The 13,997-nt window shown below is 53.1% G+C and overlaps 1 protein-coding gene across 1 annotated transcript in view; it reads left to right on the top strand.

Annotated features, from left to right (window-relative positions):
• Nucleotides 1-13,997, top strand: part of Ubx (ultrabithorax) — a 153,725-nt gene that overhangs the window by 116,691 nt on the left and 23,037 nt on the right. The window contains exon 3 of the mRNA XM_017898093.1: nucleotides 10,082-10,490. Coding sequence (XP_017753582.1) covers nucleotides 10,082-10,398 — 317 coding nt within the window. The 3' untranslated portion in view covers nucleotides 10,399-10,490. The remainder of the gene's footprint in view (nucleotides 1-10,081; nucleotides 10,491-13,997) is intronic.

The following is a 13,997-nucleotide window of genomic DNA, read 5'->3' as shown; positions in this document are numbered from 1 at the left end:
CGGTTCACCGAATCTTCGAATAATGGGGAAGTTCGTGGAGTCTGGACGACGGCCAACCGGTGAAGTTCGACGACGACGTTCTCGCGAACTCGACAAAGTTTCTCTAAGGCCGTTTCTCTGGTCGACAAGGCTCACGGTGGATCGTCGTTGACGTAAAGAACGTCGATACGACGACGTCGTGCGGCGATGTAATCGACGCGGATAGAAACGAAGCATTTGCATTCGACGATTGACCGCTGTGAGGCACGGGCCTGACGAAAGGGATGGCCGATTCACGGCGCCCGCTTGCAAATTATCGAATCATCTAGCCCGGTACTCGTTAACTCGCAAGTTAAGTCATTACTGCGGAATGCAGTCGTGCAGGAGCATGCATTATACATTTATCCTACCCTGTTATAAGTCTACGACGCGCTACCGTGAAACTAGCCGGTGTGCATGTGTTTGCGCGCGCGCGCGCACGCGCGGGCCTCTCGTGGCCCCGGCGATGATCCATCGACACGGTTGCAACCCTTGCGAAAATTATCGCCTCCGAGAGGGTTGCGCGACCCGTGCACGTCCCACTCTCTCTCCCACCTACGCGCCGCGTCCTTTTCCACTCGACTTTCCCCGCCATCGGACGCGTTCGCCATTGTTCCCTGACGTCCCGGTCCTCGTCCTGGTCGCATAATTCATAAGGACGTCTTTGATAATACATCGGTGGAATATGCATCGCGGTTTTTTCGTGACCAGCTATGCAGGGGAACGGGGATCGTGCGTTGAAATTCGGACGACGATTACTCCGAGCACGGAACTCGCTCGATCTTCGTCTCAGGGTTCCTCGAGGCGGGGAAAACTCGCGTCAGAGAATTCACGAAAACGCGGTGAAAAACGCTCGCTGCTCCGTGGCAAGCCGAATCGTTCTTTGTGAGGCGGAGAGTGCGCGCGTGCACTGCTCGCTGTCTTTGTCCTTTTTCTCTCTCTCTCTCTCTCTCTCTCTCTCTGTTCGTCCGTAGTCTCTCTGCTCGAGGTCTGTGCCCATAGAGTTGGAAATAAGGCGGCAATAAAGCATATGTAAAATATATTCTGGAATTCCTTTTAGGACGCAGATATATGGGTGGTTGGTGGGTCGGTTGCCCGCTGGTAACCGCGTCCCCCTTGCACGTCCAATGGGGGATATACACGCGTGCTGGCCTTCGTATACGTGTACCAACCGCGTGAGTTTATAGATGCGAGCCGATGTAAGTAAGACAGACGATCCGTTTCGTTAGAGGGTGTCGCGGGGTTACCCACCTGTATCAAACTCAGCCACCTTCCTCCCCGCTGACCACAGGCCGCGCGTCCTTTTTCGTCTTTCCGTCCGTCTTTGCCGAGCTTCTTTCTTGTTTTTCGACCGCCATTTATACCCGGCCCATTTGCATCCGCCACGACCACTGCGGGACGCGTACGCGTATCATGCACGGTCCGATTTTTCGCAACATTTCGGTAAACGCTGTCAAACTTGCGAGGAAAATCTCCGAAAAGATCCGACGCAACAACCCCCCCGTATTCGATGGAGGCTTCAGCGATTTTCGCGAAAGACGATACCTCGAATAATGGTATATATTTTGACCAAGGAGAGAGAAATCGGTACTCGAGGACGGTGCTATACGCGTCTGTTAAAATTCCGCGTCCGTGCTCGCATCCTCTCTCGAATCCATTAAACGCCGTTTCCGTGATCTTCCGCGAGCGTGTCGGAGAGACCACCAGAGATGGTCCGAGGAAGTTATCCCGTTTCCGTCCAGTCGTGGTCGGAATGGTGGTCGGTGAGAGTGGAAAGCGTAGGAAAAGGTGGCTTTTCTCGTGGGCTGGTGGCGAAAAAGAGAGCTAGAGGTAGGCCGAAAGTGAGTCAGAAAGACGACGGGAGAGGTGGAAATGTTGGACGGAAGAGAACAACAAGAAGGAAGAAGGAGACCGTGGTGGCGTGGACTGCTCGGGGGAAGAGAGATCAGGGGAGAAAGAAAGAGAAAGATATATGGAGCCGCGAGGTGTCGCCTTACAACCGGCTCGGTTCGCTTACCTACGAAGCCTCTTTTGCATGCCATCTCCTCCACCATCTTGGCTCGCGTTGCTCCTTTTGCGCTCCGTTCCTTGGAACGTCCTCCTTCTTCTTCCCTTTGGCTCCTACGGTCGCTGGTCCGCCTGCTCGCTTCGCCGCGATGCACCGTTGCATTCGGTCTTTGCATAATTATTACAGTTACCGCGAGTAGCAGCTGGCTCGTTGTAGAAGAGCCACCTTGTCTCTGCTGCCTCTGCTACTACCCGGTAGACGTTGTCCTCTCGCGCCGCAGTCTACTCGCGAGGGACGCCACATCCGCCAACCAACCAGCCTCTCTTCCACTCGCGTGTGTACGCGTTAATTAAATTTCCTCCTGGCTCGCACGCGATCCGCGCGCGTCTTCGTCCTCATCATCCTCGTCTTCGTCATCCTCTTTGTCGTTTCTTTTCCCCGACATTCTCTCCGGTTCTCCATCGAACGCCAGCGAATAGCTTCAATATTGACCACAGGCCGCGCGTCCTTTTTCGTCTTTCCGTCCGTCTTTGCCGAGCTTCTTTCTTGTTTTTCGACCGCCATTTATACCCGGCCCATTTGCATCCGCCACGACCACTGCGGGACGCGTACGCGTATCATGCACGGTCCGATTTTTCGCAACATTTCGGTAAACGCTGTCAAACTTGCGAGGAAAATCTCCGAAAAGATCCGACGCAACAACCCCCCCGTATTCGATGGAGGCTTCAGCGATTTTCGCGAAAGACGATACCTCGAATAATGGTATATATTTTGACCAAGGAGAGAGAAATCGGTACTCGAGGACGGTGCTATACGCGTCTGTTAAAATTCCGCGTCCGTGCTCGCATCCTCTCTCGAATCCATTAAACGCCGTTTCCGTGATCTTCCGCGAGCGTGTCGGAGAGACCACCAGAGATGGTCCGAGGAAGTTATCCCGTTTCCGTCCAGTCGTGGTCGGAATGGTGGTCGGTGAGAGTGGAAAGCGTAGGAAAAGGTGGCTTTTCTCGTGGGCTGGTGGCGAAAAAGAGAGCTAGAGGTAGGCCGAAAGTGAGTCAGAAAGACGACGGGAGAGGTGGAAATGTTGGACGGAAGAGAACAACAAGAAGGAAGAAGGAGACCGTGGTGGCGTGGACTGCTCGGGGGAAGAGAGATCAGGGGAGAAAGAAAGAGAAAGATATATGGAGCCGCGAGGTGTCGCCTTACAACCGGCTCGGTTCGCTTACCTACGAAGCCTCTTTTGCATGCCATCTCCTCCACCATCTTGGCTCGCGTTGCTCCTTTTGCGCTCCGTTCCTTGGAACGTCCTCCTTCTTCTTCCCTTTGGCTCCTACGGTCGCTGGTCCGCCTGCTCGCTTCGCCGCGATGCACCGTTGCATTCGGTCTTTGCATAATTATTACAGTTACCGCGAGTAGCAGCTGGCTCGTTGTAGAAGAGCCACCTTGTCTCTGCTGCCTCTGCTACTACCCGGTAGACGTTGTCCTCTCGCGCCGCAGTCTACTCGCGAGGGACGCCACATCCGCCAACCAACCAGCCTCTCTTCCACTCGCGTGTGTACGCGTTAATTAAATTTCCTCCTGGCTCGCACGCGATCCGCGCGCGTCTTCGTCCTCATCATCCTCGTCTTCGTCATCCTCTTTGTCGTTTCTTTTCCCCGACATTCTCTCCGGTTCTCCATCGAACGCCAGCGAATAGCTTCAATATCGCGGATAGTTGACCTCGATGGAACGCGAAACGACCCGGATATCGGGTCTATTCAGCTTCTTTCGGGGACCACGCGGTTCCGGAGACGGCTAGCCAGGGGGTTACGGGTGAAGTTACGAGGACACGGGATGTCCTGTTATTAGATTTGATACCGAGCACCCAGGATGGGTCCGCGTTATTTGCAAAGGTATATCCTCGGGTTTTCCGTTGAATCGTCAGCCCGAGGCGCGCAGTCGGTCGTTTCCTCCTCGCGTGTCCCGACCCCTGGAAGGTATCATTCAGCGCGACGCAGCAAATAATGCTGTACATTTAAATGAGCCGCCCCTCTCGTCACGAATACCGTATCACGGAATAGTTAGACTTGACTACTGATTGATGAACGAGGACGTGAGTTATGGACGACCTTCGCGCGATTTCGTCAACGTTCCAACCGCTGTATTCAGTCGGACTACTAATTCAAGAGCCGGCTAATCGTTCTTGCGATAGGATTATACTCGGTCGTGTACCCGTGTACACGCTCGGACGCGAAGCGGAAAGGAAACCGCATCCTCGACACACGGCCGGACGGCTGGAATGGCAGCGATGGCGGCGTGTATCTCGCTGCAAATTATAAAGGACGGACGATTACACCGGGGCCAGAGTAATTTCGAAGCGGGTCGGAAAACGACCCGACTTTGCGTTCACGTGGAACCGTGTTGCGGTCGCTCTCGTTCCCCGTTCGTCGTACGCGTCGAACGATCTCGATCGTATACTCGTTCACGCCCATCGTTTGCAGCGAATTATAAACGTCGATGTCGACGGAGATACGCCGGGCGCACCGAGTTACACGGAGAAAACGTAACATGGCCCGGTAATCACAGGGACAAGCAAATACGGGCGCGGTATTAAGGGCGAGAGAGCGGCGACGGCCAGGGATAAACTCGGTTTGGATGGCGGCGTTTCGCGCGTGGGAGCAAAGTCGCCACCTTGCCCGCGGCGCGGCAGCACGCTTATTCAAAAGTGGCTGCACGTAAAGCCGATATCTTATTCTCGAATGCTCCATTCGTTCTTCTTATGGTATATCCTGCTGGCTGCCGGCGACATTCTTGTCCGCGTCGCGTAACTTCTCCCGGCCACCCTGCCTCCCTTCTCTCTTCCTCCTCCTCCTCCTCCTCCGCCTCAACCTCCGCCTCCACCTCCTCCTTTTCCGTATCCTGCTGCACCGTTTCGCCCGATCGCGATTGCGCCGCGGTAACGACGAGTTTACCTCGATAGGCTAGAACGTACGCCGAGAACCGCGCGGAATAACGATCCCCCTTTCAGCCGTGGGAGCATCTCTCGGGATGGACGTGGCTGCGTGCCCCGTTCCCGATATCCCACCGATTCCTCACCGATAGCTCGCGGTCGCTCTTGCCTCGCTGTCCCGCGCTTCCGAGACTCCCTGTCGATCCGCCGGAGAGATCTCTAGTCTCGAACGACGATCCGAGAGGATCTCTCGCGATCGATCCACTTGCAACGACAGTGCCAACAGAGGTCTGCCTCGTTCCGAACGATCGCGATACGCTGTATTAGTCGTAATGATATGCCCTCGTCGAGTCCTCGAGTTCGTCGTTCCCCATTTTCCTGACCCCCCGCGTCACGCTGCACCGATCGAAGGTAGGACGTGTTCCGGGAAGGAGATACGGATCTTCCGAGAGATGATCGGCGAGGATGGAAGGATGGCGCGCGATGGGGGTAGAGAGTCGTTCGCTTATTTCCGAGCACCCCCGGTTCGTCGCGCGTATTTACGAGCCCGTTGGTGCTTCGTGAAAAGCGATCCCGCCGCTTTTCCCCCGGGCCCGGAAGAGAGACAACAACGCCCCCGCGTCGCGACGCTGTTCGTTAGCCTCGCTTGTACATAACTTATTAATTACAGTTGACTAATGCCCTCCAGCTGTGGCACAGTCGCGCGCCGTACGCTATCCGCCACCGGCGTCGCTCTTCCTTCTTTCCCCCTTCTTGCCCCCCTCTTCTTTCCGCCCTTCCTGGCGCACCACCGGCAGCCAGTCCTCCGACTTTCTCCCGGGGTTTTCTCCCGGAATTCTCTCTCGGCAGCAGCCCCTAACCTGTGCGGCGAAAGAGAGCGGCAAGAATAGTAATGGGTCGGGGAAGAAGGAAGGTCGGGGTGACGAGAGAGGGAGAGAGTGAGAAGGGGCGAAGGGCGGGTGGAAAAGGGACGCATGGAAGGCCGATGGGGCGAAGAAGAAGAAGAAGAAGAAGAAGAAGGTGGGACAGAAGAGAGTACAGCGCGAGGGACGCTAGGCAGTAACTCACGCCCCCGAGAGGATTACCTACCTTGGCAAGCCTCTGGAGGAGGGTGTACCCCACGTTGAGCTACGATCTTGCTGCGTAGCTACGCGTTTCTCATACCGAGTGTCTCCGGGAGTCCCGTGTCTCGCAAACAGAGTTCGTTGCGGCCGTGAACGTTCGCGTTTCGGGTGGGACGAGAACACACCGGAAGCTCGACGACTTACGACAGCGGCGCGAGCTAAGCCACCGTCGGCCTCCGCTATACCCCCGAACCGGGCTAGCTAGCTGACCTTCCCGCGTGGCTCGTGTTCCCCCGGTGGTAAACCGGACAGCGAGAGGTCTTCTAATTACGTTTACGATTTACGCGGTTAACTTGCCCTCCATTTGGCCGGCAAGAATTTCCGGATAGCACCGGCGTCGTCCGGCGTTCCCCAGTTTTACCCGAGTTCCAGAGATCGTGCAACGTTCTAGTCCCGGCGAGTCTAGACCTCGACAGAGACGAAAGTTGCGCGGAGATACAGAGGGACGAGGCAAACGGGGGGCGTAATTGGTATTGCATCACCGTTCGTCCGGGGTGATTTACGAACCCGGACGCCGGGGTGAAATTGGCCGCGTTTAAATTGACCTCCGAGCCCCGCGCGATCGTTGAATCAACGTAACAAGAAACACCGAGGGGGGCCCTCCGATTGATGCAGCCATCGGTAACCGTCTTGGAGGTTACGACCCTCGGGCACGGCAGGGGTGGCACGCGGGCCTACGGGAGGAATCTCTCTCGGGCACGGGCAACTTCGCTTCGCGAGAATCCTTCATGCTTCCAGCCAATTCACTTACTTTGATTTGATTGACCCCACGTATGATCCGCTTCTGGCGTGCTACAGCCATCTCCGGCAGAGGGAGGGAGCCGCTTGGCATCTCGTGTTTTGCGAACCGTGGGTCGAGAGTTATATCGCCGAATCCCCGGCAGCAATCAACGTATTGGTTGTTCTTATTAGAGTTGGCAACAGCCAAAGTCTCTCCCTTTCCGACCACCCTGTTTACGGTCGGCCACGTCCAAACTTCCTTCCAATCCAGGCATTCCCTTTCCCCATTACAGGCCTGCCGAACGAGCCGTAGAGGTTAGCTCGGGATTAGCTGGCGAAATTTTCCTCTTTCGCGGTCCTTCGAATTTTCTCTCCCATCCACAGGCAGGATACCGTGGGAAGGAATCAATCGTTCTTCGGGGGCGAAACAACGCCCCGAGTTTTCCATTTTCCGACGAGATACGACGGAGGTGTGTACACCGGGGGAGGAGGATCGTGGAGGAAAAAAGGTTTGGCCCAGGGTTGGTGGGAATTCCTACCGGCGATATATACGGAGAAACGTTTTTTCGAGAAAAGCGTGAGTTACGAGGGAAATATTTTCGCTGGGCGTAAGCGCGCTACTCTTCTCAGGAGGAGCGACTATACACCCCTCTGTCCCCGGCCGGTATCCTGCGAGACCTTCCTTCTCGTTTCCCGGATGAAACACGTTTCACGGTCTCAGCATAAAATTTATCCACCCCCTTGGTTAAACAGCCACGCACGCCTCTTCTTACTTTTCCCGGAGCGTGGCGGCCTCGGAATTTTTCCCCTAACTTCGTTTCGCCCACGATATCCCACGGGGCGCGTGTAAGCCGGGGGACGAGCAGCCATCGTGGCTGACAGGGACGAGTCGACGAATCTTCCGGATCGCGAGAAGATCCCACAAACTTTCCGCTATTCCTACCGTTTTCATCCCCCGTCACCTCGTTTCCATCCCCTTGGAGAACGCGACGCCTTCGCGAGACGTTTCGCGGAGGAGAGTCCGCGAGGGAACCGGGATGGAAGGGAATCGGCGGGACGTGATGGTCGTCGGAGGATACGAGAGAAGGGTGGTTCGATAGAAAATTAAAGAAACCGTGGTGGCGTAAGACGACGGGAATAGGTGAAAGAGAGGCCGAGAGAGGGGCGGCAGAGCTTGTCACATTTTCTACTTTGCGGAGACGTACGAGGTCGGCTTAATTGGCTGAAGCCCCGGTTTTATTTATAAGTTCGAGCGAGTCTATCGGGCGGGAACCCCTCCTGCTCGTGCTTGAGGAACAGCGGGCCAAGGGAACGATATAACTGCGGCGCGGCGGAGGTAGGGATGCTCACCGGGGGTGGAAAGGAGACACCGGCAGAGACGCGGGGTCCGCGTGACAAATAACCCTTATAAACGGTTCGCCATAACTCTGCGGCCCTCCGCGAGCCCTGCTTGACAAGCTGAAATGAAAATCATGGGGATGTTGCGCCGCTGCGGAGCCCGTGGAGGGAGAGCAAAGCGCGAGAAGAGAGGCGGAGGCGGCCGCCAGGGGTGGACGCCGGGACACTTGATTACGTTGCGATAATATACATGATGCCGATATGAACTCTGCCGCGGCGTGTTGTTGCTCGTCTGCGCGCGATATTGTATAATGGCCAACTGGAAATGGTCCAGTGCGTGCTGGCGGCTGCACGACGCCGCGCGCGAGCGCGTCCGTGGCTCGTCGATAATAGATCCGCACGGATACGATTGTAAATATGACGCGTTTATTGCCCGCCCCCGTTCGCCAAAGTCCCGCTCAACCGGTCACTCCCGATACCCATCGAAGGACCAGCCATTTTACGCGCCAATCGCGTTCGAATTTCCAAGTTCCATCCGTCGGAAACCATTGATAACCAACCCCCTCGTCGGTTAACCGTTCGCACGGGAAAAATCCCACTCGATATCTCCGCGAATTTTTCTCTAACTTCCCAGTCACCTCGCCGATCCTCTTCTCTTCTCTTCTCTTCGCGGATCGGAGCATCGGGAAATAGTCGGTCCGGCGTTATTAATTTCACCCTGGGACTCGATATCGGCACGTCACTTATCTTCCGGGACCGGGCACGGGCGGCGCGCGGCCGGATTAATTATTCATAACAATTAAACCCTTCGAGTGAAATTAATTTCTCGGTTTATCGCGTAATAACCGGACGATACGCGGGAAAATGGCGAGTGGCGTTTAACCGAAATTAATCGTTCCGGGCGAGCGAGTCGGCCTACTCGCAAGAGCTCGGGCCAAGGGGAAGGGTGCGGTTGGAAATCGCATTACAAGGGGGAGGGGGGGTCTCTCGTTTATGTACCTCGGATATAAAGCGTATGCGAGCGGCGAGCAAAAGGCACGGACTGCTGCTTACGAGCGCCGGGGGTTGCTTTGGGCTCGCGCTGCTGGCAGAGGTGAAACGGGAGGGTTTTTACGAGGCAGTAACGGCCGATAAGGTGAGCTTGAGCCCCCACAGACGGGTTTATTCCGGTACTGTACCCAAGTGGCTGTTCGACGGTGTACCTATCCCGCTGTCGTACACTCTCTTACTTTCTCCCGGTAACGCTGGCTCGCTGCGACTTCGCCACGCTCTATCTGAAACCGTTTACGCGCCCCTTTCCACCCCGGTCCCCCCAGTTTTTGTCCCCTCTTTGTCTCCTGCCCGTGCTTTTTAAACTCCCGTCCAGGAATTATCCCGGTCTCCACTCCGACGTTATCGAGAACGTTGCTGGGATTTCCGGGTGCTTCCTCTCCGAGTCGTTTCCACGTCTCGTCTCGGCATCCCGAGACTCGCGGTGTTTCGTAATCAGGCGGTATTAAAAGATCCCTCCAACCCGTGGTACCTTTGAAATTCTAATGCGTAAAGGAGAAACGTGGAGGATAGGAAATCTGTTAATTTATAACAGAGAAAAGGGAACCTTGGTGCAAACCGGACGAGAACGAACGCAGACCGGCGTGTACGCGTGATCGGTGTTGCGAAAGCTCTACCATGAAGACGTTGGTTTCTGATCCCTGGTAGACAATGGCTGTCTGCGGGGATACGTCGAAGAACGTTCGCGTCTTGCTAGAAGCGAAGCAGCTCTTTTCGCGTGGAAAGAGTCGAGAGGAGTACGCTCGCGTAGCTGGCGTGTGTGAACGTATTATCGGGTAGAAGACGCGTGGTGTGTTCCCCTCGGGACCCCCGAAACGAGGTCCACGAAAAGACACGCGATCTTTCCCTCTCGAGAGAGCTCGTTTGAACGTTCGGCTGTGGTTTTGTTGGTTGCAGGAACGAACGGAATGCGCAGGCGCGGCCGACAGACCTACACGCGCTACCAGACGCTCGAGCTGGAGAAGGAATTCCACACGAACCACTACCTCACCAGGCGGAGGCGGATCGAGATGGCACACTCGCTCTGCCTGACGGAACGGCAGATCAAGATCTGGTTCCAGAATCGGCGGATGAAGCTGAAGAAGGAGATACAGGCGATCAAGGAGCTGAACGAGCAGGAGAAGCAGGCGCAGGCGCAGAAGGCAGCGGCAGCAGCGGCCGCGGCTGCGCATCAGCAGCAAGCGGCCGGTGGGGGACCGGAGGGGGCCAACTAGGGGTACGCCCTGCACCGGAGCCCCCCTGACCACCCCACCACCAATCCACACCACCCTCTGCTAGCACCGCAATGTACACAGCTATATTAAAGGTGAGTGACTTCTTCGATACCACCGACCCTTCTTATTTTTCTCTTTTCGCCTTTGCCCTTCTACGTTTATCTTTTTTCCTCCTCTCTCCCTCTCTCTCTCTCTTCTTTTTTCTCTCTCTCGATGTATATTCGTTTTTCATTTTTTTTTTTCTTTTCTTCCTTCTCCGTCCACGAGAAGCCTCTCTCGCTCGCTCGCGTTCGCGCTTCTATCGGTCCCCTCTTCTCGCGCTCGCCCCTACCCCTCGGGCTCGCTTAACCTGTTAAACGGCCAATTTCTAGCTTGATCGAAAACACCTCCTGTGCGCGGCAATTGGGCTGCAGATGTTTTATGCTTCGAAGGGACGGTTTCGGGTTGGTCGTCGGGATAGATCGTGTCGCGATTAGCACGGGGTTAAATGAATTAGCAGAGAGTGTCTCTCGCAAGTTCGTCGAACGAGAATCGCCAGTCTAGAATTATTTCTCCCGTCGCTCTTTGCACCTCGAGAGAGAGAGAGAGAGAGAGAGATAAAAATGCGTAATGTCGCGGAAAATACACAATTACACAGATCACCGGACACTATCTCCAGTTCTTTTTACCATCCCTTTGAACCTTGTTGCTACGGGCTGTTGGCAAAGAGTCAACTCGTTACGAGCTGCGAATGTTAGAAAAAAAAAAAGGAAAAAGGAAAGAGAGAACCAAGAGAGAAGCCAAAATATCCTTCTTCGTGGAAACGTTGCCCCCCATCGCGGGTACAGATTGGCCGCAATCATGGAAAGCTTACGTCTGCCGTAGCCTCGCGACCTGATAAATCCCAGCGGCCTAACCCTTTCGCTATAGCCAGCTCGCCAGGGGTGAGTCGCCTCGATGGTAATGGATTTCTCGACGGCGTTTTGCGAACAACGGTTCCGCGAGGCCTCGGGCGCGCATTAAGCTTGATATATCATCGAAGAAAGTTACGGGATCCCGAAGAAAATGTCGGCTAAGAGCGCGTTACAAATGGCGCGGGGCGGCGGCTTTTAGCCGGCTCCCGGAGCCTTTAAAATTAAGTTTAGCCGGTACACTTAATGAGGATAAACCACCTGCGAGCGTGCCTTCATAATTTCCTAAGTTATTCTGTTTGCGTGCATTTAACTCCCGCGTCTCGCGGGCCCCCGCATCTCGAGGGGTTGCGTTGTTGCCCGGGCAACTGGCTCGCGTGAATTGTTGCAGCATCGTGATTTTCGTATATTTCTATAATCCCACGGGCTGCTGGCGGACGTTAACGAAGCGGTTTGCAATTTTCCCCGTTTCCCCGCGGTTCCTCCTCGCAGCTTTCTCTCCTCGCCGCCGTCGAGATTATCGCGTTCGCGTGGAAATTCGCGGATCGCGTGGTCGTCGCCGCCTGCAAACTTTCCACCGGGCCGAAGAGAAAGGTGAAGAGGGAAAAAGTGAAATCGTGCCCGCGCCGACCGCGAGGGGATGACCGAAAAAGAAAGTAGAAAGTTTTTGGCCAGGTAGAGGGACGAAGGGAGGGAAAAGGGGAGGAAAAAAGGCAGGAAACAGTTGCGCCAAAAGAGATGGCAATTTCTGTCGTTGCACGCTATCTGCCTTCGAGGATCCACCGGTATAATTTGTACTTTAGTCCAGGGGGCGGCCATTCGTTCCCAGAAAACGAACGACCCTTCGAATTGCTCCGGCCGAAGCCAATATCGGCTGTAAAAAAAAGGTCCACGCTTTTTCTGTGCTTTCACGAAAGTCTCCGCTGCTCGGCCGGCTCTGCTGCCCGGCTTTTATGACTCTTTCCATGTTTGGCTGGAAAAAAAGGATTCCCGGGAAATGTTGGACGCGGACGCTTTGTGCAGAGAGGCCGGCCGTCCGGCCGACATGCCGCTTTCGTTTTGACTCGTTATTACGTTCCACCACCTCCTCTCCCCTTTCGCCTTCGTGTCCAGCCACGTTGCATTTTCTTCGCCGCTGTTCCCGGCAAATTAATTGTTCTCTAGTTGACTCGTAACCCGATCGTTACTTCGCCGAACTGGTTTCTCGTTCAGATTTTTCTCCCGGTACGAGTACTGCGAATAAATCCCTCGCTCTCGATGTTTGTATTCGATTGTTGCCACTCGTTATTTTTCACCTATACGATCACCGATGAGTTTTTCAAAATCCGCGCGAATTTATCGGCTGGAAGGAATAGGGGATGAAGTCGACGATGATTTCGCCGTGGTAATTTGCAACAAGCATGGTTGTTTTTGGCGCGAGTCATTATCCCTCGTGTACGTATTCGTATTTAATTCCGAATTGTAAAAAGTTGGAAATTATTTATGGCTCCGGAGATATTTATCGGTAAGGAGAAATAGAGAATGAGATGTTGGTTGTTGGCAAGCACGCGTTTATTTTCAGCTGTTGGAAGCCGTTGGACCGTTGGATATCTCGTGTTATATACGATATAAACGCAATTTGAATATGTTACGTGTAATGTAATATAAATATATCTAAGGTTGAACCTCTAAATGTGTATTTAATCTTTCATACTCGAGTTAGAATTTTTCTTCGAAATTTTTCAACGCACACTCGACGCGGAGTTTTTGTTAGATATGTAAGATGATTTATTGGCCAGGGGAAATTAAGGGACGAAATCTGTGGTGAAACTTCAGTTATAGCAGCGACAAGAATATAATGCTTGTTTTCTGTTGACGCAAATTACTAACTTCTCTGCATACATTACAGATGGAATGCAAATTCCAGGTAAAAATCTGATGGAATTTATCGATCAGAAAATACTAGGGGATTAAATCTACGCCGAAGCTTTGGTAATTCGCAAAAATATAACGTTTGTTATCGGCTGTTGTAAATCGTTATCTTTCTAATGCTGAATTAAAAAGTAAAAGAATCCGAGCGATGAAATCTGTAATAAAGCTTTCCTGTAACGACTCCAGTGTCGAAGTATACCCGATGTAATATTTTACGACAAATTTTAAAAAATTCGAAGAAACCGATAAAATGGGATAAACCAATAGACGGAATCTATAATGAGCCAAAATCTATCGTAGAGACAATATTGAGGATATTAATGCGTTCTACGTAGAATTTTTGGAAACCAAAGGAAGTTTAGAAAATAAAATAAATCGAGAAATAAAACTTGCAATAAAATTTTCCTATGACGAATCCAGTATCGAAATCCTTAACACACTTCACGTGGAATTCCAAAAAGTCGAAGGAAATTTATGAATCAGAGGGAAAAGGGGGACGAAATATACGACGAAGCTGTTATCCACTACCGAAGTCCCTGAAGAAGATAATTACTTAAAATTTGGCAAGTATTTTGGATATTTAATTGGAACAACGGTATTTAATCAGACAGAAACAATTTTCTATCGACGTGAGAATCATTACAGTCTCCAATACAAATTTTAATACGTAATGTCTATTGTAATATCCGTAGCTACGCGTAATCAGAGCACCAAGTTCAATGGAGCAAACATGTAACAGTCTAAAAGAAGAGAAATACAAATAAAAATATAAGTTGAAAGGGAACATTGAAAATTTAC

The sequence above is a fragment of the Eufriesea mexicana genome, unplaced genomic scaffold (assembly GCF_001483705.2).
Source record: "Eufriesea mexicana isolate 0111107269 unplaced genomic scaffold, ASM148370v2 scaffold611, whole genome shotgun sequence".
Lineage (NCBI taxonomy): Eukaryota > Metazoa > Arthropoda > Insecta > Hymenoptera > Apidae > Eufriesea > Eufriesea mexicana.
This window is presented reverse-complemented; position numbering and strand designations above follow the sequence as displayed.